Source organism: Drosophila santomea, chromosome 2L (genome assembly GCF_016746245.2).
Source record: "Drosophila santomea strain STO CAGO 1482 chromosome 2L, Prin_Dsan_1.1, whole genome shotgun sequence".
NCBI classification, from domain to species: domain Eukaryota; kingdom Metazoa; phylum Arthropoda; class Insecta; order Diptera; family Drosophilidae; genus Drosophila; species Drosophila santomea.
In genome coordinates, this window is record NC_053016.2 from 9,947,431 (window position 1) to 9,975,283 (window position 27,853).

General features: G+C 41.0%; 2 protein-coding genes across 2 annotated transcripts; both read right to left on the reverse strand.

Annotated features, from left to right (window-relative positions):
- Positions 1-3,494: 3,494 nt before the first annotated feature.
- On the reverse strand, positions 3,495-7,418 carry LOC120458887 (protein toll). The gene is made up of 2 exons (XM_039646726.2): positions 6,252-7,418; positions 3,495-5,023 (listed from the first exon to the last, which is right to left on the reverse strand). Exons 1-2 carry the CDS (start codon positions 7,295-7,297, stop codon positions 3,682-3,684), a joined length of 2,388 nt encoding a protein of 795 aa, XP_039502660.1. The 5' UTR covers positions 7,298-7,418; the 3' UTR covers positions 3,495-3,681.
- Positions 7,419-19,599: 12,181 nt separating this feature from the next.
- LOC120458892 lies at positions 19,600-27,201 on the reverse strand. Its single transcript, XM_039646730.1, has 3 exons — positions 26,880-27,201; positions 21,936-22,451; positions 19,600-19,674 (listed from the first exon to the last, which is right to left on the reverse strand). The coding sequence occupies exon 2, from the start codon at positions 22,280-22,282 to the stop codon at positions 22,052-22,054; it is 231 nt and encodes a 76-aa protein (XP_039502664.1). The 5' UTR covers positions 22,283-22,451; positions 26,880-27,201; the 3' UTR covers positions 19,600-19,674; positions 21,936-22,051.
- Between the last annotated feature and the right edge of the window lie 652 nt (positions 27,202-27,853).

Genomic DNA, 27,853 nt, shown 5'->3' on the forward strand with positions numbered 1-27,853 from the left:
CCACTGAGCGAAGTGGAACCAGCGGTTTAGCCACTCGTCCACTCGGCCACTCGGTGTCTGAAAAATGTGCGGATTTATCCCATGTGACAGCAGTCCTCGGGTGAGGAGTTGAGGCAGTGCAGGCATCAGCACTGGCCTGCATTCATGATTTAACGCCTTCTGTAGTTTTTCACTGCCTCCATTTTTGGGGCCCCCCTTCGAGGTGGTCATTTATCAAGCGCGCCTCTGGCCGAGCTGCCCACTGGGCAAGGTCAGCAACTCAGCCGCGCGCCCGAAACCAAAAATATGAACAATTTGCCGAGCGCAAATTGCACGCAATCAAAGATAAGTGCGCCTGGTTGCCAGGCGATGGGGGAAATCCAATACCAACCAGACAGGCGGCATGCGAGCAGGAGGACAGTGGAGCATAGAATATATGAGGTGAAATATTAGATCAACACTCAAAAGCTTTTAATTAAGCAGCGCGTTCGTGCTTAGGAATATATTACGTATACGCATTAAGTGCATTCAAACCTTAGGTTAACATGGGAAATCATTCTTAGAAAATAAAATTTTCTACTAAATATGACTGGATTTAGAGGCTCACATACCAACATGGAATGTAATTTTGAACTATTTTGCTTTGCTTGTTTTGTAGGCCATCTATAATCCCATGGCTACGGTGTGATTTCCTGTCAATATATAATGAGTGCATCAGTTGGCGGCTGGAGGACAGAGAAACCGAAGAAAAGGAAACCGCACCCGACCAACTCTGCACTCTGCACTTGTTAATGACCTCTTTGTGTTGGACATCGAAATGCATTTCCGGGCAGGGTCACATGGTACGAAAGTGTGCAATAAAACTTTCACTAATTGCAGGACATAACCGCAACGGGGCTGGAACCACACACACCACTGCAAAGTGCCGAAAGTTCCACGAAGTTTATTGCATTTAAAGACGCACAACGGATGCAGGATTTCAAATTCACGTCAAGAAACTCACAGGACTGTTTAATTACATGCATAAGCTTATTTTCAGTTAATTAACTCGAGTTGCTGACAGCGTATCATTGCCATCGGATGATTGAAAAGTAAGCTGCACAATCTGCATACATACACACGTTTGAAAGTGGCGAGTGAGCCGGCAATGAAAAGCAATAAAATGCAATGTAATAAAAGCCATGTATAGAACGTGTTTGACCGTGGCCAAGAATCAGCAAATACTATGCCGCACATATACGGAATATATTCGCCGTATGCATTTGCAATGATTTGTGTGCTCAAATGGCTGGGGACATCGTCAATGGAGCCACCAAAAGCTGACTCAGAGCCAGCAACAATTTAGCATTTTGCATCCGCTTTCGATTACAGTTGCTGCTGGTGGCGCCAGGCCAGAAATCCATTGATGGCATCCACACCATCACATCCCAGGCCCATTGTGAGCCACACATCCTTACTTTATGGCTACTAAGTAGTTCAACGCCAGGGAATCCCAGCTTGAGTTGTAGCCACTGCGAAAAGAATGTGGAGAATGGAAAATGGTTGGCCTCTGAATCACGTAGCCAAAAGCCCTGGCAATGGGCAGCATCGGTTTTATTATAGTTTTCTTTGCAAAACTCGTGATAAATGAAAAGCAGTGGCAAACAGATGTTTGTGATAACTACTCACACCCAGACTTCTGGACTGGGACTTCAACTTGAAGAGTAAGTTTATGAAAAATGAGCCCAGATGATTATTCAATGGCAGCTACAAAGTGTTGGGGAAGCGGTCAAATGTCAGCACTTACAAACTTATAGAGCGAAATATAATTCAACTGAGCATTCTTACAATCAAAATTGAACTGGATGCCGCACTCAAAGCGAATCACAGAGCTGGATTGCAAAAAGATTGAATTTCTGCCAGTCAGTTGGCTGTGAAAACGTAATTTATCATAGCGCGCAGTTGTTCAATAGTAGTAGAATTTAAAGAATTCCAATTTTTTGGAAGATAAACCCTTTTGATTATATATAATAATTTAATTTACAAGGTTTTTAGTCCTTAAAGATACTTTTTGTAGATGAAAGGATAGTGGAAATGATTCAGTTTTTAAGTTTAAGGACTTAGCGTTATAAATAAGTGTTTTTAGCTCTGTTGTCTTTTGTCCTATGACCCTCACTCTTTTACTCGACGCGCCCACAAAGTGTTGGCCAGCGGGCAGGCAATGAATCTTCAAAGACGCTCTGCGGAACCACCCAACCACCCAACCACCCACATTGATGGTGGCTTGTGGGTGGTGGGAGGACAAAAGGCCACGCAATCGTGCGGCAAAAAAAGGGCTGACAGAGTAGGGAGCGCAAGTTGGCCAAATGTTTTTCTCTGCCCTTTTGGTTATTACATATATTTTCACTTATATCTGGCTGGCAATTGGCTTGGCTCGCCACTCTGGGCCTGAATCGGCCTATTTGGGGAAAGGGCTCCAGTGGTCGAACCAACTGAGCAACGAAGGCCAGCGCAATTACTGAACTGGATAATTAGAGTTTGAAGAGGAGGCCACGAGGGCTACTTTAAGCATGTGACTGAATAAATATTTAAGAAAGTTTATTGAACGAAAGAGCTCTTTGCCCATATAAATTGCCAATATTATTGCCCACGAATGCCGATGATTATGATGTGGTGACTTTGGCAAACATTTATGTGGAATAAAAGCAGCCAGCGTGGGAAAAATTAATTTTTAGTCATGCAGAAGAGCAGCAATTTATGCTCACTTATGCACACATCAGCTGCTATAATTCATTTAAGGCCAAATGGCATTTTATCTCGCCACCCAAAGCAACCGAATGCTTTGAAGTTTAAAATTTAATTAAAATCTCATGCGAAAAATGACACAATCCAGGCAGAATACATTGTGGGAAACAAAAGGAAGCAACAACAAGGAGCAGCTCATCAAAAGCCTAAGCCAGCTGGGATATTTGGACGAGGGCTTATACAGTGTCCACTTTGTGGGTCCCTTGGTAAATTAAAAATTTACGTGAATGAAAAGCTTTTTAAACGTGATTAATTTGATATTCTTTGCGTTCTTCGTAACTTGTATTGCAAAGCGGCAAAGAGCATGTGGAAATAATTCTATTTTCAATGCCTGCCAGTTTCTAACTTGTATATACATTTCTATTCAATATGTATAATAAGTGTCATAAAATCATCCGAAGCTGTTATTATCACTTAATCATCGTTTTAATTAAGCTAATTGATTAATGGCAGTAGAGCGATTGTGTCTTCGATTAAATGTTGCTGCTATCGGCTTAGTTAATTACCTCGACAATTTATTATTTAACCTAAGGCTCTTGCAACCTTAAAGATGAATGCAAAATCGAATTTGTCGAAACATAAGCACTAACTGCTAGTTTGTAAAGAGAATAAATTAGTTAAGTTAAACAGTTTAAGAAACTGTATTGATTATTTCATTCTCCAATTTATTAACAGCATTATCGTATTGTAAATATTACTCGTAAAATTATTTTGTAAATATATAATTTCCGAAAAATTGGAAACAAAGTCGTAAGGTTATTAGTTTGCCTAAAAATAAGTTAAATTACTTAAATTACTTTTCGAATGTTTAGAATAACTTTAGAATCTAAGGCAAGGCATGTAGATTAGCTTTTAAGGCCCAAGTTTGACCAAGCGAGTGAGTATATTCATCCAAAATATCTAACATATATTCAAGCCTCAGATTAGCGGACCCGCATGCTTCTTTTGGCCCTTCAGAACCCGGCGATTGTGCGGCATTGCGTAGTACAACTTGCTCCAGAAGAGCGGATCGCCCCACTTAAGGTAGGTGTTCAGCTTGAGATATGCCCGCAACTCGCTATCGATGCCGTTCATGTGCTCCAGTTCCCGGTACAGGATGATGATGATCCGCTTGCGTTTGTCCTGCAATGTGGCCTGGTAAGCGATCCGGAACTCCATGCGGGCCCACACCGAGTCGATGAAGTGCTGCGACAGCACGATGATCACCCGCTTCGAGTCGTCCACGGTGCGGACGATCTGCTCCGGAATACAGTCGCCCACCAGCCAGTCGCGGTCGTGCAGACATAACCGGAAGGGATGCGGACCGCTCTCCAGCTTCGGCAGGAGCTTGCTGATCAGCTCCTCGTCCTTGTGCGAGTACGAGATGAAGGCGTCGTAGGTCTTGTCCTTGTCCAGCTCCTCCTCGGAGACCCACCACAGGCACAGATTGTTGTTATACAGCCAGATCTTCAGCTCCTGCTGGAACATCAGGTAGAACACGGTGATCAGACAGATGACGATCACCAGGCCACCGATCACGGAGCTGATTAGCAGGACATACGAAGGACACAGCTCGAAGGCCTCCATCTGCTGAAAGGACTTTTTCTGCTTGGTGCACACAATATCGGCAATGTCAGTCACCCGCTGGGGATTGGTGCGCACGAAGAACAGGAGGGGAAGGGCTTCACACCCACAGGAGATGGGGTTACCCGACAACTTTAGCGTTATGGTGTTGTTCGGCTCCTGCAGGAACAATATGAACTCCTCGCCGATGGACTCAATCTGATTGCCACGCACGTCCAGGTGGGTGAGATTCTCGGGCAGCTGGTCACCGGTTCCAAGGGTGGTCAGGTTATTGTCCGACAGGAAGAGACCACTCACGTTGGCATAGCCCCTGTGTTCGCTCACGCTGGGCAGTCTGGTAAGGCTATTGTTGCCCACCTTGAGCAGCGTGCTCAGCAGCGTGGTGTCCGGCAAATCGGGCAGTTCCTCGAGGTCGGTTCCGCGGCAATCCACAATCAGACTGCCGATGCTCCGCTGCACCCAGCAGATGCACCGGGGATCGCACTGCCATTCCGCCGACTTGTACTGGCAGGTCTCCTCGTTGGTGCACACCACCGCCTCGTAGTTCATCAGGAGCGTGGCCCCGTAGAACTGGGTGCTCACCATCTCGATGTTGTTCAGACTGACCACATCCTGGAACACACTCGGCGACATCGCAGTTAGCGAGTTCTTGTTCAGACGCAGAACGTTCAGCGAGGTCAGTGGGTCGAAAAAGGTGCTGCAGGATGGAGGAGAGCTCAGAAGGATTAGATTGACATTAATCGGGGGTACCGGGATCCAAGTGGGGCTATCGTAGTCTACCACTCCGAAAATAGAGTTCTAATGCTTTTAAAATCGTGGTGTAAGTAAGCCCACAAAAATGATAAGGCCTTTTCAACTAGCTGAAGGTAGGAAACACCTACAAAGTGTGCTATGCTATATTTTGTTATCTTATTATATTATTTATATGAAAACTAGCTGAAGGTAAGAAACACCTACAAAGTGTGCTATGCTATATTTTGTTATCTTATTATATTATTTACATATTTACTTAGCGATATGAAAACTGCTTCTAAACTGTTGTTCAAGTGTTATAACCTTAATAAACATACATGAGGCGATTAAAACGCAGAGCTAAGTTATTTGAAGTTGAACATAATGTTAATGTTTGGCACATATAATAAGCATGAATGTTTAATTTACAACACCTTCCAAAACTAATTTTCTACATTTACTAAATGAGTAAAAAACCAATAGAAACTACAAATAAAATCTACAAAATAATGTTGGGTTTCTAGCTTATTTTTCCTGTACAGGAAAGAAAATCAGTATAAAAATGCTGGTTTTATTCAATTTGCTTGTAAATATTCATATTGTTTATATTGTAAAGGCCATTAAAATTTTGTTTTTAAATTTGTTGAAAACTTTGGTCTATCAGCCAGCAAAATATCTAATTAATTTCTGTTCGACCACATCTTATCAATCGGCAATAAGATTGTGATGACAAATAATAAGGGTTATGAGTTCTTAGAAAGATAGCGTTTAAAAATAACTTGCTTAGATATTCAAAAAGTATTTGTGGCGTACAAATAACAGTGTATGAATTACTATATCAGATAAGGATCAATCAATTAGTAATGTTTGGCATACTTGGCGCCAGCCCAGCTGTGCAATACTGTAATAATAACACCGCAATTAGTATCTGAACGATAGCACGTGATAACCCCACTTGTCTATCAGAGGAAACAGAGAACACTCGCTGAGCTGTTAACCGTGCCCGGATTGATAAGAGAAAGAGGCAGCAGCCCACACCACAGCGATAAGGCGAAGAAGAGTGCCTTCGATTAATTACTTTGGTTAGAGGCAGGTGCGCCAGTCCGGACCCTATCGCTGGGTGGGCCATCTATTAATCAGCGCAAGCAAGCGCAGGTTGCGAAAACAACAAACCGAACCCCCTTTTCACCCACCTCGACAAGTTAGTCAGTCTATTTTTGGATAGATCCAGCAGTGTTAGATTGCCCAGGCCCTTGAAGACATCCTCGTGCAGAGTGCTGATCGCATTGCAGGAGAGATCCAGGGTCTTTAGATTGACCTGATCCAGGAAAATTTCACCGGGAAGCTCGGTGAGATCGTCGTTGCCATTCATCTTGATCAGCGACAACTTGTGGGTGCCCTTGAACATGCTGCGATTCACACTACTTGTGGCGGACGCCAGGCGCACCTCCTCCAGATTATTCATGGAACCGAAGAAGTGCGGTTGCAATTGCTTGTCGCGTATATGCGACGGATCTATGAGGACGATACTCAAGTTGCGCAGTTGCTGCAGTTCGCGGAGCAGTCGATTCCCGAATGACACTATACGCGGACTCTCGATGGTCAGCGTTTTCAGCGTTCCATTCACCGTAGTCAGCATACTGCCCGGCAGCGTGCTCACGTTCACACTGAGGTGCAGATCCCGCAGGGTGTCGAATCCGTGGAATATGGACTCCTGCAGCTCCGGCACGTGGCTGAAGAACTTGAACTTCTTCAGGCCGGTAACCGAACCAAAATTCCAGGTCGTTATGTTTCCGGGCTGCGAGGTTTCCATATATCCATCGCCCGAGTTGTGGACATCGCGTGTGACTACCGTTTCCATAGTTCGATCGCGGAAAATAATCGCTTTCACTGTCTGCACACCCAAGGTTTTCAGTAAATCACTCAGGAATTTCTCCGGCCAAAAGATGTACGCATCGAACTCGATCTTCACCAGCGAACTGATGTTGAAGCGCGGCAGCCAATGCAAATCGGCGAAGGCGTAGTAGCTCATATATAGCGATGCCCCCGGCTCCGACACCTCCAGCAGCATGGCATACTCATCCGGACAGTGGAACCGCACCACATTCGCCTCGGCGGCACAAGTGCACTGCGGGCTAAGGCCCAAACAAAAAGTGGGCAGGGGTATGATTTGGCCCGTGGCAACACGGAGCACTTGTAGGGCGAATAAGAGCCATACTACCGGAAAATAACTTAACATGTCGCGAACACTTCACTTCACAGAAACGGTCAGTTTCTGGGCATTTAATATTTATGGCTTATTTGTGTTTCGGGTTTCGCGACGAGTTGGAATTGCGACGTGGGTATGTGGACACGGCAAACGTTCGGCTATGACTAAATCACAGCTGTTTGGGGTCCCTGCCAATCAGCCAACTGTGTTATCAGGCCAAGCCAATTGGACTGCAGACGATTTTCTATTTTTTATCTGCGGTTTCTTATCACGGCCTCTATCGCAGTTGAGAGCGCCATTGACATGGCCGAAGTGCGAGGCTCCTTTATCAAAGTAGAGATGGCCGAAGGCAATCAGTCGACATTTTCACCCGTGATGGTATCTTAATGATGGGTCGCAAAGTTCAAGCCCGTTGTAAAATGGAATGGTAAGAAAGCGCGTGTAGTTCGCCATGCGCCGTTGTTTAAACTTTCCAAATACATATAAAGATATAAGTATCAGTAAATTATTTGTTTTTTACTTAAAGCCCTTCCGATTTCGCTCAGATACCCATTGCTATCACTATCAGCCTGCTTATAGTAATGGGTCTTTGGCAACACATGAATCATTTGAATACAACTAATTCGACATTCATCTTAATTTCCAAGACACATACATTTAACGATAACGTATTTTTAATACCACACTTTGGGCTATCTCGCGGAACTTATTTATGCCCAAATGTCATAATGTTAATGGCACGCACATGTTCGTTGTTTCTGCATTTCGTCGCCGCCGATAAGAAGTGTTTATATATTTTTTGTATTTCGTAGTGACAACTTTGAGCGGTAACTTTCAAGTGTTTGCACGTTCACAAGAAAACAGTCTTCGTGAGTCAGCAAACACACAAAATGATTTGGGAGTCACACAAGTCATATTCTATCTAAGTGGCATAATTTCGGGCTCTTTATCTTTTTGAATTAAAAACTTATCTCCCATACAAATCAGTTACTACTTGCTACCATATGTCTCTAGCCCTTTAATATCCTTGATACAGGATATTGGCCGAAGGGCTTAAAGGGAAAATAAATAACTCATGGGAATTAAACTGTTTTTCATCCATTAAAAAAGGTGCCCGCCATGAATATTCGATGAGAGGACCCAATATTTCGCCCTAAGCCGCGCCTTGAACTGTCACGCATGGAACATATCCTGACACATCCTGACAGGTGTGTGGCATGCCACGCCGGAGCCTATTGAGGCTCGACAACTGGAGAGTGGGTAAAAAATAAGTAACGCTCAAAAATAAATAAAGGGAATGGGCACTGGCGGCATCTTAGAGGTGGTGTGCGTTTCTGGTTCCTCTAAGCCAAGTCAATCACTCAATTCGCTGCGCCGAAGGACGTGGCCTTGAACGCGCCAAGGACAGCCCGTCATTATGGACTTTGGCCCATTGTCGAGTTGCCAAAAGTTGCTGCGCTCAAGTTGAGCCGTCTTCATTATAAGTTGCTCATAATTCATTTCGCGTTGGCGGACAGAAACTCAATTAACGGTTTTTCGCTTCCGCCAGGGACATTGGGCCAAAAGTTTTGAGCGACATTTTAATTGGGTGAGCCCGCTCTGCTCATGGAGTGCAGCATCGCCACAGGACACACATCAAAAGTGACCTTTTTTGGGCCCGACTAAATGTGAAAAGGCAAACACAATTACACGCCCAATTACACAAGCGGCAGCCAACGACGGCAAAGGACTTCCCCCGCCACTCGTATCTGCGTATTACGCATACGCACTGTGGTCCGCAAAACGCATAGGCAGCGTGGTGCACCTTTTTGTCCGCCTACATGGACTAAGGCACATTCCGTTTTTATGGGGTTGTGATGATGGCAGTCGAAATGTTCATTATTAGCTCTATGGAGGCTGAGACTTTCGCATTTAGTTAACTTAAGTCTAGTTTAACTTTACTTGGCTTGGCTGGTTAAAAAATAAGTCTCAAATTATATTTTAATATTTTATTGTAATATATTATATATGTATGTTAAGCCAAATAATTTGAATATAATTTATTTGATATGCACATAATGTGTTTAAATGTATATTAGTCAAACTATAATTTTTAGTTCTAAACGATTGGCAATAAACACATTCCAAAATAGTAATGCGAATTAAGAAAAATAAATCCGCTTTGCAACTGTTTAGTTATAAATTTAATGAAACTTTATCACCACAAAGCGATCAAATAAAATCCAATTATCCGATTATGCGGGTTATCTATGCAAGTGCATCACTGCTGGTGAATGCCAGTGGAAAACAAAGGGCGCTTGACATTTGACTTTTGGGCCCCAAAAACTGGAGGCTTGTTCTGCCTTGTTTTGCAGTGAGAGGACGTGCTAAAAACTCACATCAATCAGAGCTGGACTGAATCATGATTCAAAGGGTCACATCTTATAAAAGTCAACACCAAATTAAAGCCATATTCACACACACAAACTCGGTTGGTGGGGGACAAATGTATGGTTTTGGTGATGGCAGGAACAGGAACCAAATCCTCTGTCAAATGTCAGCCATTTCCATTGTGCTTGTCAGCCATGCAGCTGAGATTGGCTCAAACCTATTTGACATTTGGCAAATTGCATGCCAAAAAGGAAATGCATTTTGAGTAGCGCATTGCAAATTAAATCAAAATGCACACAGAACCCCGACAACAGCTAAGCTCTCTCGATAAATAAGCGAACAGCAGCAGCATAAACATCGAAAATTGTGCTTCCCTTGCAGTTGGCCAACCGCAAATACATTTTCCTCTTCCATTCCGCAGATGAGTGGCTTTTGTGTGTCAGTAGCTCTGTGCTAGTTTGTACTTGAAAAATCAAATCCAAAGCCATTCGCAGAAAAAAATCGAATAAATGAAATAGAATAAGAATGGGAAGCAGAATTAACTATTAGCAACAAATCAGTACAGTTTTGTTAGTTGTCAGTACGAGTGGATTGCAAGGCATCCTAACATTCGGTCTAGACTCCTCACTGAAATGTGCAACCTTGCGTATACGCAATTTGGCCATTTTTGCGTATGAAGGGTGGAAGATGGCAAACAACTGGGAAAATACAATTTGTTTTCTTACTAGGGACTTAGTGCACAGTACAACACACTATGCACTTAAGTCGAGTGAGTCGGGTAATAGAAAATGCAAAAAGGGAATCCAAGCCAAGTGAAAATCAGTTTTCGGTACCGAACCGAAAATTCAAGTCAATACTATCAGATATTTTGCGTGCCTTTGGCGATCCTTCCCATGGTTTGTTGTCACTGAAATAGTGAATCTATGACTATAAAAGTGCGAAAGAGTTTTTTCTTTAAAGTACAAAAACTAACATCACTCGAACAGATAAATAATAAATCAAATAAAATTCTTTCCAAATGATATGTTACAAAGAGATAATTTCTCATTGTGCCTAAGCGTTGAGTATACGCCATCCTGGTGCAACCATCTTCCTGCCCTCCGAATCCACATCTCCACGAGCTACTGCTTGCGCCACATTAAATGGCAAAATTGTCAAAATGCGGCAACAAATGGTGACCGTGGCACGTCCGGTTCTTGTATGTCTCTTTGTTTTTGTCTTGGCTTTCCCAACATTTTCTTTATAATCATTTTTGTTGAGGCCGCCCCTTTTTGTGGTAGGTGTTGCTCCATCTAACTGGTTTCAAAACGCTGAGGGCGAAGGAATGCATCCATGGGTTTGTGTACTGGCCCGTTGGCAACTGTCGTTCCAGTTTGTTGGCCGCTGCTCCATTGTTGGGTGCAACAGCAGAAAATGTCGTCAACATTATTGTCAGCCACATGTGTGGTTCTTTGTCTTAGACTTTCCCCGTATCTCGTTCTTGTATCTCATTTTTTCTTTGGCTTGGCAGGATTGCATTTTGTAATTTGCTCGCTACATTAAACGCTTGTATGGCATTTTGGGAAATGCAGTGTCTGGATTGCTTTGAAAGTTTCGTTTGAGAAATACCTCTTGGTAAATAATCTTTTTTAAAAATAAAACAAAAAGCCCCTGGGTACGAATATCCTATGGGAAGAAATTAAACAACGCAAATGCTAGAAACTTTGTGCAAGTATTCAAAGAAATTAAGCAGATGCAGCTCTCCTTGAATTTCCTGACATGTTGGATGACATTTTTTCATTTTATTTTTGGAACCAGATGCAGGCCATGCAACATCGCAAGTGTTCGAATGCATCGGGCCATGAAGCAACTACGCCAAAATACTGAAATATCCAACTGCAACGGAGGCAGCAGCAACAAATTCGACGGAAAAGTGAAAAGCGAAAGGAAGAGCTACATAAAAAATTCGCACAATGGCTAAAAAATACGGAACTCGACTGTAACATACCGCCAATTTTATGTTTAATTCGAAAATGGATTGCATTTTAAGTATTAAAGAAAATAATATACAAAATTAACTAAGGAATAGATTAATTTTTTTATAATAGTATAGATATTTAATTTAAATTAAGAATAGGTTTTATCTGATCCTAACTCAAATGCAATTGCTCTAACTGGCACGACAAATATTTCATTTGCATACCCGACATACCCTTGATCTCTTCGTTGTAAAAATAGCAAAAAGTACGAAATGCCAGGGCAACAAAGTTGCAAGTTGAGTTCAGCAAACAGCGCACAGCGGCAGCTCCATGTAGTGCAGTTTTTTATACTATATATTCGCATACACATTTGTATCTGTGTATCTGTGTATCTGAGTATCTATGTGAATGCTGCTCTCCTCTACCTGTGGCGCCCCGAAGATGGAAACGAGATAGAAGGGGATGAGTTCAACTTTTTCAAGTGCCTGGCCGTTGAGTTCTCCATCCTAGTCATCCACCCGCCTGCAGCTCTTTAGTTTCCCCTTCTCATCGAGGGAAGCTCCTTTCTCTTCCATTTTGGGGCCAAGTTTAAACAACTGCATGGACTAGCTCCTCCCCGGCAATCCGAGGAATAAACTTTTTGCTTAAAATTCGACGGGCAGAAAGTAATAATAATAATATTGTGCTTAAGCTTCGGTCCAGCTCCTGCTGCTCCAAACTGAAGATGGAAACACTTTCCAGATGTTCAGGACAATGGTCAGAAGTGGATAATTAATGCAATTGCAGTTGGGAACTTGAAGCGAAGCTTTTAGCACAATATAGTTTGAAATATTGTTTAAATGGTTAGCATTACCCAGAACTGGCTTATAATGCAATAAATTGTTGTTTATGTATATTCTGTATGCTTATCCAACCATTTTAATTGAGGACCTCCTGCTTTGCATTATAGATGTAGTTTTAGAAAGCTAAAACTATCAAGAATATAATATTAATACTAAATGTGTGAGTAAATACATAAATATATTTTTTTATGGCCAAATGAAGGTATTTTAATATATCAAATTTTGATAAAAAGAGAAATATGTATGTAACTTTTTAAGATAAACTCTTTATTGCCCACCGTGCACGGTCCCAAAGTTGGCTTTCCAAGTAGAGATTACTTTTTCCCCATTGCCCAAAACAACTGCAGCGCATAAAATATTCAAGCTGGCAGATGTGTGTGTTTGTGTGTGTGTGCCAGCTTTCAGTCATCTGCATCTTTATGCACTTTTATTTGCATAAGCCGGAGCAAAAGTTGAAGGAAAATCGGTGCGTGGCCCATCCTGCAGCCCCCCCTTTCGCATTCCACATTCTGGATGCGCTCGAGTGTAAAGTAAACATACAATAAATTATAACCGCCCGCCCACACAGCGGGCCACGCCCACAAGGCACATGGCACATGGCACACGGCACACGGAGAAGTGCACTTGGAATGCCAGTGGAAATTAATGAGACGTGATGGAAAAGGTGCGCTACCCAAAATGCTTCAATTTATGCAGTTTAGCTGCAGCATCATTCGATTCAGCGAACCGCAAAATTCTCATTGCGATAATTTCACATTTGACTTTTCCCAAGTGAAGGCTGTGGAATTGCCTATCTCACTAAGTTTCAACGCAGCAGTATTTTTAAATTAGGCAGCAAATAAATCTTGAAAGTGCCATTTATTTTGGGTTTAAAATCGAACTAATGAGGAGACGGTTGAATTGCAAATGAGCACGTAATTTCTCTGAATAATTTATAATTAAAAGACTCAATTATTAAAAGTCCTGCATGCATGATAATCACATTATTTATGTTTTCCACTTTAAGCTTTAACTTGATTGTAAAAATCCAATTGATTTATTTAAAATGCATTTGCTACAGCACAAGATTGTGGTAATGTGTATTATTGGACATTAATTGAAAATCATATGTGAACGATGAAATGTTTTATTAATATAACTTATTAGAGGGTATTACTGCTCACCCCTTTAGTTAAATTAAAAACGAGTCATTTCAGCCCTCATCGTTCTGCATCCAAGGACATGAATGGCATTATAATTATCACGCTTCACAAATGTAACACTGACAGAAATCTTAGGCTTAAAGACAACGAACATGTTATTTACCTTACTGAAAAAGTTTTGTTCATTGGGCCTAGAAACTTTTACGCAATAAATAAGAATAAGTTACACCAACTAAAACGTAATCAACGTCAACCAAATCATTATAATTAGCATTATCATCGGCAGGATCAACTTGAAATGAGATTAGCAGCGACATGGCGAAACTTTGCAGCTTTAATTTATCCCTATTCCCGCCCCTCGCACACTTCAAATGCCTAATTAGGAACTTTTCCGCAGTGGCAACAGAGGAAGCCAGCACATAACATTCTGTGTTTCATAATGGTTGCAACTGCCAGCCTTTCAGGACTCATCAGCTGCTACTTGTGTGTCCCATCGTCATCGTCATAACAGGAAGCCGCCCGACAGCAGCAGCAATACATCCACATCGACAGGAACATCCCACCACCAAGATCCATGTACATCCGTGTATGCAACGCCCACGTCCACCCATCCACCTTCATCTTAAATGTTCCGGACTCATTCTGTCCGGACTCCGGAGTGCGGAAACTGCAGCGTCGATTATGTCATTCGGGAGGCGACCCGGAGCCACTGTGCCCCGCCGTATCGCCATAATGCATGTCTTATCTGCCGCATCGGCAACATCGACGGCAACACCAAGGCGTACATCATGTGGCACATGCGATAGTGATTTAATCATTCGGGGCAACAACGGGGTGGTGTTCAAATATTTGCATGGTTCACCACTCCATTAGCTGACGACACACGTGAGGTGGAGCGTGAAATAATTAAGCAGTTATATGTTTTCTTTATTTAGTTGTATGTTGGCACAAAACATTATTCGGCACTACAATTAAATTTTGAGTCTCACTACGGTTTTATTCACATGTTTATAACTCTTTCTGAAAAGGGGCACTAATTAAATACTTTTATTTCATTTAGAGAGAGACTGGTTTATTCCCCGCAGTCTCAAACGCTAATATTTGCACACGCTTTTGCTTAATTGCCAAACTGCACATGATAAAAAAAGAGTTAAGTTTTAACCACCTTTGTTAATTAGACACATCTAGCCAGGATATTCCTTTTATAAATATAACATGGAAATTGTGAGTGCTGCAAATATTTGAACTTCACACTTCTGTGGGAGAGTTGAAGGCGGAAATGAGTGCCATTTCATTTACACGGTTGTCAACTGGACGAGCAGAGTGGACGCCACTCGATCGAAGGCCATTTGGAGTGTCATTTCAACGCTGTCGATGGCATGGATCATAAATTCCTGCATGATGAGTAGTTGCGTATACGCAATGCCATTAAATTAGCGCCAACGTTGTTATTATGGCCATAAACAAATACCAATTAAATTTGAATAAAAATGCAATGCACATAAATCCAGAGTGGTGTGGAAATGGGGCGGCCAAACGGAGATGCATGGGCTGCCAAATGGGGCGCAACCACTTATGGCTTTCGCCAGGATACGCAAGGACTCGACCGGATTCGGCACCACTTGGCACCCGACGACACGCATCCTGTCACGCATTATAAGTTTATTATGTGCACTGTACGAGTATTCTCCTCGATCCTGACTCCATTTTGGATACGGATGCGAGCACGGATTCCGGTTGGGGTCTATCCTGCGACTCCGACTGCATAATGCGCCATTCGCCATTCGCCTTTCGATTTTACGCTGAAATAAATGTGCATAATTTGTCGACATAAATCCCAGGCGTCTACTGGCCGGAGTGGGTCTTATTCCGGCGTGGTGGGGCACGAGTCGAAGCCAATGGCATCGATGGGAGTTGGGTTTGTGGTTTGGCTGCAGTTAATTTCCTGCCTAATTGAGCGAATTGCCAAACAAATTTGTGCTGAGGTTATATTTGCAAAAGTTCGCTACAATTTTCTTCTGAGGAAAGGGACTAAAGGTTGCCACGTTTTAATTAAAAACTTTTTGTGGTAACTGTATCAAATGGTTACAAAATACCTTAGCTATTTACAGCTACTTTTGAATTGTACATAAGATGCTTGAACGCAGGAATTAAATTACAGAATGAAAAAGGTAATGCACAGTTTGGTATCAAATCTTCAAACATATACAACTTTTAAACTATTAATATACTTAAATATGGTGCATGTTTTTCGTAAGCTAATTAAATTTTAATACAACACCAAAACGTTTTAAAATCTAAGTCTTAGCTTCAACTTTAAGACATATCGATCTGAAGCAAAACCTCGCTGAGCTGTTTGAAATTTCCAGCAAGCCAACTCGATTTTGCCATATCTTTAATTTGCATTTAGCTTTTTCTTGGGCCTTGCGTGGCTCGGACTTGGCTAGCTGGCATTCGAAAGCTGACTTGACTTTCAAATTGGTCCTGCCGGAGAAACACAACCGATGGCCGCCCACCAGGAGGTCCTGTCAGTGGCAGAAGTGACCTTCGAATGCCAACCCGAAACCATATCAACCAGCTAAACCAGAAATGCAACAGTTCAAACAAGGGCGGGCAAAAAGGTTACTCAAAAGCGAAAACTTTCTGTGCTGCCTAATGCAAGGGTAAACACGCATGCCACGCCCCCTGCAATCAGGATCAGGATCTGGGGGCGCAGGTGGTGCAGGACTCCAGTTTTTAGGGGGAAGCATAACATTTCGTAATTGAGGCGCAAGTTTCTGATGGCATGAAACGAGTATGGGTATGAGTACGAATACGAATACGAATACGAGTAAGAATACAAGTAAGTTCATATGCAGCCTCGTCTTGCCACAACGCTTTGCATGACTGCCACACAATGCCACACATGTGAAGATTAGAAAGTGGGTGGTGGACTGGGGGCTAGGTGGGTGGGTGGGTGACGGGCGGGCGAGGAGACGCCAACGCGTCCTTGAGCGCACTTTTCTGCCACTTGCCTTCTATTTGTAATTTTAACGAGCTTGCATTTGGCTTTGCTTTTGTTTTTCACCCGCTGAGCTGGCGAGCTGCTGATGTTGCTGCTATTGCTGCTGTTTTGCTTACTGCGTTTGTGCAGCTCGACGAGTGGCGAGCACTTGTGCAATATTTGCAGCAGGCGCTCAAAGGACTTTCCTCGCCTTGTTTTTGCCAGCCAGCCAGCCAGCCAGATCTTCCCCTTCTTGCGTGTGTCTCAAAAGAAAACGAATTTCCTTTAGCATTTCCTGGCTGTCTCGCTGTGCATTTGAAGAAGATTTGATATGGAACAGAGACGCACACACACACACCCACAAAGCCATCAACTGAAAACTCTTTTCTATTTTTTCTTTTCCCGCCCTCGGCAATTTCCGGCGGAAGCGCGAAAAACTTTTTCAGGTATTTAAGTGGCCTCCACTGTGCCCGGCAAGTTGGCAAAATTCCCTAGGCCAACTACTTACTTTGGCCCATTCACCGCATTCAAGATCTTGGCGTCTGCTGCTCCTCCTTGCGCCATTCCTCAATGTGCACACTTCCGTTTCCGGCCTTGGGCGTCGAGTTTGCCGGGGAGCAGGAAAGGGGGTCAGCAGCAGCAAAACAGCAGCTTACTACTCGTAAGTATTTCTAATCGTAACAGACGTCCAAGTACAGTTCATTATAAATTTAATGAAACGGCCAACTTTCCAAATAACGCCGATTGTTAGGCTACAAAAACTGGCGTCTCCTAAGCCCGAAACTATAAAACTATTTGTAACACTATATTTGTAAAACTATATGTACGCTCAAGAAACACTCGAGATTTTCGCCAAAATAAGCCCCAAACCGAAATCAACCACTAGTCACCTTCTCATTCATAAGCCAATTTTAATTAATGCAAAACATTTTAGGTAAGGTGGAAATGCGAGAAAATGCAATAAGCGGATTGAATTCGGAGGAGCAGAAACTGTGTCAGGGAAAATGCGGAATTTACCATTTTGCCATTTGCCAGGTGAAAAGAATGCAAAGGTATTTCACTTTTTCCTGGGCACAAGTCGACCGAAGAAGGATCTAAAACGAATGCAATGAGCTGAGGGGAAAAAAAATAAATCGCTTCCTAACCTCATCAGGTAACTTTTCAACATGTTCTTTATTCATGAAAATTGCGACTTTCTGATTACAGATGCAAATTTCTGCGAGAAAGCTAAGCATAAAAAGCAAGGAGTTAGAAGTAGAATTATAAATGGAAAGCACTACAGAATGGCATTGTTAGAAATGTCTTATAATCTTATAATTTTCACGATTATGATATAACCCCAAAAAGAGCATTTGTTAAATGATTGCGCTCCCAAAATCCCATCGATTTTAACTAAAGACCTCGTTTATTTGGTGGCTCCACAATGAAAATGGAAGAAGAGAACGCAAATCGATTTTTTTCCAGTCGGGGCGGTCATTAAAGGTGTGTTCTATTCTGCTAAGGACAGGTGAGCGTGACCTGGCAAATTACTTAATTAACGCACTTCTCTGACAAAGGCAAACTTGGTCTGCGTTCGTCAAGTTTTGGTGAGTATTTCGAGTTTCGGGGACCTCGACCTTGTAGCTCACAGACGAAAATGTGTGTAAATGCCACAGAGTTTGGCATTTTCACTGACAATTTGACCTCTTGACCTCGCCGAAAGCAAAGAGCAGTTTAAAATTATGGGTAAAAATCAATGGATTTTCAGGTACTTAAATCACAGCCCAATTCCTTTCAGGCGGCCCGTTGACAGGCCTCCATTAGTGAAATCAAATATGCAAACTTTGCCAATTAGATGAATTTTTTGTGCATAAAATGTGTCAACACGTCCTGTTGACAGGAACACACGTATTACTATACTATTACGATTACTATAGAACGTTCGTTTCGCCGACATGTGAAACAAAAACAAGTTTTTCTTACACAATCGTGATCTACATTTCATGCGCGGTGCAACAAGCTCTTTGGCTTATTATTTATTGGCTTTTTGATAAGCCAAACTGCCAAGTGAGCGTATTTTGTTACGACTTTATAATGTCTGCTCTGTTCGTTGGGGCACTCACATAAATCTTTCGTCGAAAGTCGTTTTGTTGTCTTGTTTTTCAGTTTGATTTGTTTGTGACTCCTTCGAGTGCCATAAAGCAATTACCAGGAACTGTTTAAAATTGCATTTCCTATTGACTGTGGGCAAGCTGGAAAAGGCAAACAGGACACACATTAACACAATCACCGAAATGGGTTCCCCGACCTGATTCTCTGTTTGGAACACTCTGTTTGCCCAGCCCTGGGACAATTCTCGCATGTCCGTCAACATAATCCACAAATTTACTTTGCCATTCAATATTGTTGTTTGTTAAACATTTTCGGTGGAGTATAGATGTTCCAACCCATATTACGCATACGACTAGTGGACAAGGTGGCTAAACTCTACTGTAATGAATTTCGACAACTTGCCAGCTATTATTTGCCAAAGGAAAATAACTAATAATGAGTGATTCACTACTGTTTCTACGGAGCATACGTATGAAACTATCGAATATATAATTAGTTACTTAATTTTAAAAGGTTTTAGTTCTAAGTCTTTTAAATGGTATATTAAAAAGTATTGGGTTAACAAAGATTCTTCTTAAGTAGTTTTAAGATTGCAAATACTTGTTAAGACCTTCACCAAACTAGCTATACGAATTGATAGGATCTACTGAAAAAAGTTTAAAAAATCATTTGTACTCACTTCACGAAGGTATTATTTTCATAAATAATGTCACTTGCTGGAGCCATTCGTCGATTTCATAGCCGAATGCAGGTGTTTATTATTGCAGGTCAGGTTAATTGAATTATTGATTGCTTTGCAGTTAAACATATGCTTTTCAATGATTATGGCTTAACAATTGCACTTTACACACACACAAAAACATTAGCTTATACTCTCTCTTTGAGCTAAATTTGAAAATATTTAACTTTGTTATTGAACTATACACATACATTTATATATATATTTAATTCATTTAATTAGTTGTAACACATGTATTGAAATAACTGATGGTTTATACTTTAGACAGCATTCGAATGAGATCTGCAAGTAAAGGAATAACAAATATATTAGATATGTAAGCTTTTTATATTTCAGTCACAGTCGAGCCCACCCACCTAAAATCCTTTATCTAATTTCCCAAAAAGCCATTCCGTGACCTTGCCAAAAGCATTAATAACAATTCCCTTCGTATAATTTGTTGTAAATGCATGCGTAAGCGGCGCTAACCCGAAACCAACGCCCACCGAACAATTTGATTGCACAATGGCTAGACACCAGCTACAACAACATTTTGACAGGATACGCTTACGTGGTCAGTGTGTGCGTGTGTGTTTGTGTGTAAATTGGTATAAAAGCACATAAAGGGTAATAAAGGGTTTAGCTACGCATACAAATGATACATATACATATGTATATATATCGGGTCACATGTGTTTGCCTGTACATTTTCATAAAAATGTTTCGTGCTGCACAGTGGTAGAGAATCGAATATATATGAATATCTGACACGGGTGCAAATAGCTAAATTATATATCAGGATATTATAGGCTATTTTGGGAAGACTTTGTTTACCAGTCTGCCCAGTCTATACACGAGGTATATAACTTTGTGAATTTTAACAAACTAAAATCAATAGAAAAACATTCTTTAAAGAATAACAAAGTTAGAAAGGTAAACTTTTTGCTGTAAATGAACATTTGTAGATAAATAATATATGACTACTTCAAACCTATCACGTGAATTCCATTGTCATTCACAAAATCTCTACATATTATTTTGCAGTAGTGTGACTGTTTAAACACAAAGTCTCATCCCGTTTGGTAAATACTTTTTGTTTTTTTACCAAATGAAAGCATCTGTGCCAAAGGCTGTCCAAAACGAGATTGAGATCCCATTTGTTCCACTTACTGCACGTTTCAGGCACAAACGACAAAATTTCGAAGTTCACTTCAGCTTGATATATGACATATGGGTACAAATATTTACATATACATATATAAGAATGCTAGCTGTAAAGCATGCTCCTTCAAGGATTTAAAACTCGCGTAAAAATCCTTGAGCCGAAGAAAGCACCCGAACTGCATGTTTACGGTTGCCATAAAGTCCGATAATATAAAAATAAATTCAAAGCTGACAATATCAGCGCAATAACGACTGCCTACATTTACGAGTTGCCTCTGCTGTAAATACGCTGCTTACGACCATACAAAGGAATAAAAATAAAAGAAAATCATTTAAGGTAGAATTACACTTTTCCGACTTGGGCTTTATGGTTTTAAAAAATATAAAAAGGGAAATATATAAACGGGAAATGGAAGTTCTTTAAATATTTGTATACCAAAAACTATTTATAGAGGCCCGCAAAAAGATCGTTAAAATATTTATGCACCTTAAAAACCGTTCAAACTGCAATTGTTGAATAAATAATTCGTAAAACGTTCAGACACTCGTCAAACTTTCAATTATTCATTGGGAATATTTAAAAATTGTGGCCCCCAGATTAATTAATTTCCTGGCAGTAAACGAATAAATTATAGCTCCGGGCTGTTTTTTCCTTATTTTTTCCAGAAACCTGTGGCCCGAAAACCAACAATAATACACAAAATACCAGAGCCTCACCCACGCAAACCGAAAATGTAGGTCAGCAATGTGAATTGAAAATCAGAATAAAAACAAATACCACATACCACATACTCAGCCCACACACTGTGAGGGAGTGAAGTAGGTGTGTACTTCGAGCTTTGTCACAGTGTAAAATCAATTTTCATGAAATGTGCCACGCGTCGTATGAGTAATCAGCGGGTACAAGTCAAGCAAACAAAGCCAGGGCACAAACAAAAGGCAAACAGTGTACGCCATTCGTATATTGACGGCGGTAACATATTGTGGCATAAATCAATTTAGCGCTTATTTCAATAAACCAAACAGCCCCGTAAAATGCCAATTGATATAATTCGATAAGGAGAAAAGATGGTGGAGTAACACCCAGCTAATTAGTGAAAAATGTTAAAACGCGTGACTATTTTTAGAAGGCCTTGCTGGTGCTGTGGCCAAGAAAAGCAAGTTGTTTCTACTTTGTATGGTTCATTGATAATAAAACCGCTTCACAAAATCAATATAGTCGAAAGGAACACATGTTGAAATGTACTTTAAAGTAATATCTTATACATCATAATATTTTAACGGTTTCACTGGTTAACAATTATAGCTTGTAATGAGACATAAATAGGTACTCCGCAATTGCTAAATTATACCACTTATAAACTATATCCACCCAGAAGTAGGCAACAAGAAATTTTTACCTTTTTCATGAGTTAAGTTGAACAATATTTCTGGTTCGCCTCTGTGGTTTCAATATGTTGGCATTTAACTATATAATTGGAGCATTTTTGGTTGGAGATTGAGTTTCATTCCGTTCTCATATCATCAACACGATGATAATGAAGTAGCAACAACACATGAGAATCTTAAAGTTGGGCAATTTAAAGCCTTTGTGCTTTTGTTTGTTTTGCTTGGCCTGCAGCTGCAGTTGAAGTTGGAAGTGCTCGTAGCCCAATTTGGATGTGCGGATGACTATATTCTGTCCACCTTCATTGCCTCCGTCGCTATTGTCACCGAATTTGATGTCTTTGCAGGTTTTTATGCACATTTTCTACGATTGACCTTTATTCTGCTACTCGGATTATTCTGCGAGGGAATTTATTTGATTACACTTTCACAGTTTCACAATGGCTTTTCCCTGTGTGCTCATTTCCTTTGCAGCTTATACGCGCAGTTTGTTATCAAAGCCAGGGGTTTTCATGGCCGCCAAACTTTTCCTGTAGCCATTTCAATAAAATATATGAAAAACCAAAGAAGAACTTCAGTTAAAGTTAGTTGATCAAACATTTGCTTGCAAATATAACCAAGAGGTTAATAAACATAAAATGGAAGCACCAACTTAAGCTGAAAGAAAATTCAAGGATTGCTCGTTAAGAAAAACAACAAAGGGAATACCACTGACCATGATTAGCAAGGAAAAATAGAATGCAAATGCTTTCCTACTTCTCTATATAAGCATAGCACGAGAATTTTAAAACTATTGAGATGATTATTTCTTCAAATAATAATATTATAATAAAAAACATAAATTTTATGGCCGCACACTTAAAGATGCTTGTTTTATTATTATTGTAGAAAGCAGAACACTTAAAACGTCTATTTAAAAAATTATGTTCTTGTGAACTTTACAGAAATCTACAATTTTAAAATTGTTGTACAAAGAACCTTTAGACATTTTTAGAATAAAGAATAAAAAAACACTTTCTAAATATCTTCCCGATAATTTTATAAAACATTTGTATATATTACTGCGCTGTTTACATATATATTTAAGAATATAGAAAACAAATTGGCTGTTTATACGTTTTGGCGATAGGTATTCGCAAGCAAGAATTGTTTCTGTGAAATGTACGCGTTCACTTTTCTTGGCCGTGAAACTCTTCGTTTCCCCAGCTCTTAACTTAATCGAGCAGCAGTTTCAATTTACGGAACCGTATGGCGGCGTATAAATTATTAGCCAAAAGGGCGAGGATGCTCCAGGGAGTGCTTCGAGCTGAGCGGAGACAAACGTGTTTAATTCAATCACACTGGGAAATATCGCACATACGCCACGTGCGCCCGAGCGACTGGCTATGCCCACCTGGGCATAAGCTGGGGTATAATCTTGCACAAGTTTGCAACTTTCACTTTTCACTTCATTTGACGCGAAATTTTGGCGCTGATATTGCGGCTGCTGTCAGTGCCAATTGTCGCTGTTTTTGCGTTCACTTTGGCCGAGTGGCAAACGCTTTGCTCGCTGCCGTTTTGTATACTAAAGGACATGGGTTTGCCACTGGATGGCAAGCAGCTGCGTCCTCATGTCCTGTGGGAACACAACTCTCTCATTGCTCTCCGGTTTTCTGGCTGTTCTGGCTTTTCTGGCTTCTCAGGCTCTCCAGATTCGACGGAATGTGTATATGCGCGCGCAGGAGCGTCCGAAGAGTTGCCAACTTGGCCAGTTACTGGCTTCTTGTTTATAACAACAACAGTTGGGGAGTGTATATAGAAGGCCCTAAGACGTCGATTGTTGGCCATGTTTTCTAGCTGCTGGCTGGTATGCTGTTGCTATTGCCCGCTGCACTTAACTTGAACTTTTAGAGATGTCTTGTCGAAAAGTTGGCAGCGGACTACTTCAAGGCTTTTTAAAGGATTTCACTCCACGCTGAGACATTCAGGCGTTGGCCTGGCCCAAACCCACCGATCCACCGACCCACCACTCTCATGCATATGTGGCAGCTTCGTAGCTTCTTAGCCACATCCTTGCGCGGCTCACACGCCCACCAAACGACTTTGAAACAAATTCACGTTGGCCTTTGGCTTTGGCATTGGCCACTCTCATTAAAGCCAGAAGTTATTGTCTTATTTGGCACACAGAACGGAATATATTACGAGCAAAGGATATACAGCCCATCAAGATGACTAATTTGATCCTTTCAGCTTAGTGTCTGTCAATGAGTCTATAATGGAGGCCAAATGACTGCTCACAATGTGGGTTAACGTCAAAAGCAGCCTTGATAAATACGAGTTCAAGTCAGTAAGCAGCATTGGCTAAAAACTATTAAACAAGTATATCAATTATTTACTGTAATTATTTACTGCAAACGACATGGCTTAAGTGCAAAAATACATATACACTACTACATAACTACTTAGTGCTTTGTTTAAAGACAATTTCTTTAAACTGGGCTAACACACTACCCTTTAAAATTGTTACCCACATATATTTAAATTGAAATCGCATCACGGTTTATTAAAGGAATTTCTGGTTTCGTCCTTGAAGTCTCGAAAATTGCTCTTTCTCTGAGCAGAATATCCATCGATATACCTAAACAGAGTGCGGTTTGGTTTTATTCGGATTGGTCCAAGGCAATACATATAGCTGTTTTGCATATCAGCTCAACACTTAGCACTCCCAGAGCGCCCACACCCCTCCCCACCCATCTGATCCGGGTGTTATGCGGAATAAATTCGAGGCTGACTTGGATATTCAACGAATTATCATCTCGCAGTGCACGCTTCGGGTCCGTACGTGCCGTCGCCTGGATAGCCAAGGCTCGGGCTTTCGCCTGTCCTTGTGCCATGGATGTCCTGCTCATCCTGCTCATCCTGCCCGTTCCCAGTTGATTCCCAGGCCAGGCCAACACCCACTTCCGATGGATGGCTGGGGCCACGGTCAAGCTGCTTATCTCACACAAAACACTGGTTGCTTTGGGGGAAAGAAAACGACGAGACTTGCCAAACAGGAACTGGAGCAAAAAATCGCAAAAGTGAAATGTCGAAATCCTTTCTATTCAAAGCTGCTAGAGAAAAATAGATTCGCAAAATTATACACAAGTTTATAGTGTGCCAAAAATCATGCAGCTTTTTTTCTCCAATTCAATTGTTTGATTTGACTTTGCTTCAACAAGTTTCTTGTTGAAGAACGACCATTTGGGTGAGTAAATGCCTCTAGGTGGAGATCGTAAAACAATTCAGGAAAAGGAATTCGCATAACCCTCGGGCACGAATAAAAACCGAGCTGCCAAGGGTACGAGAAGGATTACAGCCAAGGCAGTTAAAAGGCAGTTTTATATTCATTACAAGTCCAGCTGCAGGGCCAAAACAACAGGAACAACAAATGGCAACAGCAACATCAACAATTTACGACTCCAAAGCGAGTTTTAGCTCCTTTTTTATACTTGCTATAGCTCAACTCACACAACAGCTAGTTATTATTCCAGCCCACCCTCACGTGGTAAAGAAATTGAAAAATGTTAGGGGATTTTAAATATAACATTTAACAAATATTGATGTACCTTTTTTTTGTTAACAAAAACTATCTAAATCATACTCCAATTTGTTACCTCCATATTCATTTAAACATTTAAAGTAACGAAAGCAATTGAAAGAAACAGCAAACATAGTTTATTAACTCGCACTAAACCGTATAAAATGTATTTTTATTTGTTTATTATAGTAAAAGTTGTGCTAATTATAAAGTGAAGTCAAGTGATAACAAAATTGAAGCTTTTGAGGGCTGAAAACTTGTAAACAAACTTAGTCGCCCAAACACTTCTCACCCTCAATTTACTAGGTATTAAAGTATAAGGTAATGAAAGTTGTAAGTCAAATGCACGGATCATAAAACGCTTTAAAGGCTTTTGATGAGGAAAATCTAACAGCAGAAATATTGAAGGACGAGTTCGCGCACCCTCACCCAAGCGCACGTATCCAGTATATAAAAAATGTATATATATATTTATATATACTCGTACCTATACATGCTGTAGACACACCTAAGGTGAAGCCCCAAGTTGGCTTAGACAACGGCAAAAATATTGCAGTGGCGAAGCACGGGAACAGCTGAAATGCTGAAATGCTGAAAAAGTGAAAGTAATGGCCAGGCCAAACTTTTTCTTTCGCTTAACTAACCTGGCTGAAACTCTATTCCGCTCAGCCCATTCTGAAGGACTTTCGCAGTCCGCATTTGTTCGTTTCTGCCCTGTGCCTTTTGCAATTGCTTATTTGTTTTGCGCTAAAAATTAAGCGCCCCGAAAAGTTTGCTGGATTGCTAAATTACTTTACACGCCACTTGAACACGCAGGCAACGAACAAACCATCCAACGAACATGGCCCAAACACATTTAATTAAATTAAAAATAACAGATAATGCCTAACAAAAGGTGAAACTTGAAGTAAGTTTAATTGTTCAAATTCTAGGTTTAAGTTACAGCTAACTATAAACTCAAGGGAATACACTGTCTATTTTAAATTGAATGATTTTCTGATATGATATAAAACGAATCCATTCAAATTAAATGCAAAGTACTATTCACACCACTATTTAGACCATTCAAGGTCCTCTATATATTTACACAATATTCCCTCACTGACATCACATGATGTTGGCAACCCATCAATTATAATAACGATTGGCTTTCAATGGGAATAAGTGATTGTTATCAGATACCGAGTACAGCAATTACCCTGCACACAAACTAAAACTGATAAGTGCCTAACTTGTCCAAGGAATAGCTCAAATAAAACAGGATACAAAAAGTAAAAAGGAGAAAATGGTTAAAGACAGTGGTATCAGGCCTTCTAGCAGGCAATTCATGACTGTTTTGCCATTAAAGTGCCACGCATAAACGAAGCTGCCTGATAAGAGATACATTTTTTTTACATACTTTCGTTTAAAGTTTCAGGCGACGACAGCCACAACAAAAAGACGAGGGATTTGGCTTTTTGCACTAGACACGCACTTCGACATTCGGTTCAATTGAATGTGATTTGATTAAATATATAGTTGGTTAATATTTTAGTCGGCGAACAACACACAGAACTATTCAAGCTCTTTCTTTTATATAATGGAAAATAATTTATGCGTATTTATTTATCTATTTGTTTTAGGGTATTTTGGGTATTTCATTTAGCTACTGTTGCTGTTTGTTACTTTGGGGAAATTCTTCTGTATATTATTGGTTCGCTTAAAGGTGCTGAGTGAGTGTGTTAACGAAATGAGGAAAGATTGTCTACTGAGCGTGCGAAACGGTCCCGAGTCCTGTCGAACCCAAGGAGAGTTGCCTTCGCCGTACCACGGCGCGTATGTGTGATATGCGTTTCGTTTTGTTTTAGCAAAGTGCGCGCGCAAAATGCCAAACAGCTGTGCCGTCTCAGCTGCTGTTAAAAGGCTCACAGAGAGCGATGAAATGCCTCTAAAGAGAGTGCTGAGAAACGGGCGAGAGAAAGTTGCCTCTCGGGCGCACGCTCACCGCAGGACGACGGGGTGCGGGGGGCGGGTGTGTGCTAAAGTGAAAGTAGCCTTGTTGATTAACATCCTTCAGAGTTTACCCACATTGGAAAGGTCGCCAATTTCACTGATAATAACATTCGTCTATGCTGGCAATGCTGCGGCAGCTGTTGCGAGAGAGAAGCGGAAACGAAAGCAGCGCACCGGAAGTGACTCGGCCAAGTGGCATTTCCCCGAATAAATTCAAAAGCCAAATATTCCTGTTAGCCACAAGAACAGGAAAAACCTCTTTATTTCATAATTAATATTAGAGAAATGTGAAACCCGTGAAAAAATGTATTAAGATTTTCCACGCAACTGAATAGTAAAAAGTGCTCAAGTAATATGTAACATAGAATAGCAATTGGTAAT

Coding starts and splice junctions, on each gene's coding strand:
- LOC120458892 (XM_039646730.1), bottom strand. CDS start 22,282: ATGTGCATAAAAACCTGCAAAGACATCAAATTCGGTGACAATAGCGAC.
- LOC120458887 (XM_039646726.2), bottom strand. CDS start 7,297: ATGTTAAGTTATTTTCCGGTAGTATGGCTCTTATTCGCCCTACAAGTG. Junction 5,024..6,251: donor AGACTGACTAACTTGTCGAG/GTGGGTGAAAAG, acceptor TCCATCCTGCAG/CACCTTTTTCGACCCACTGA.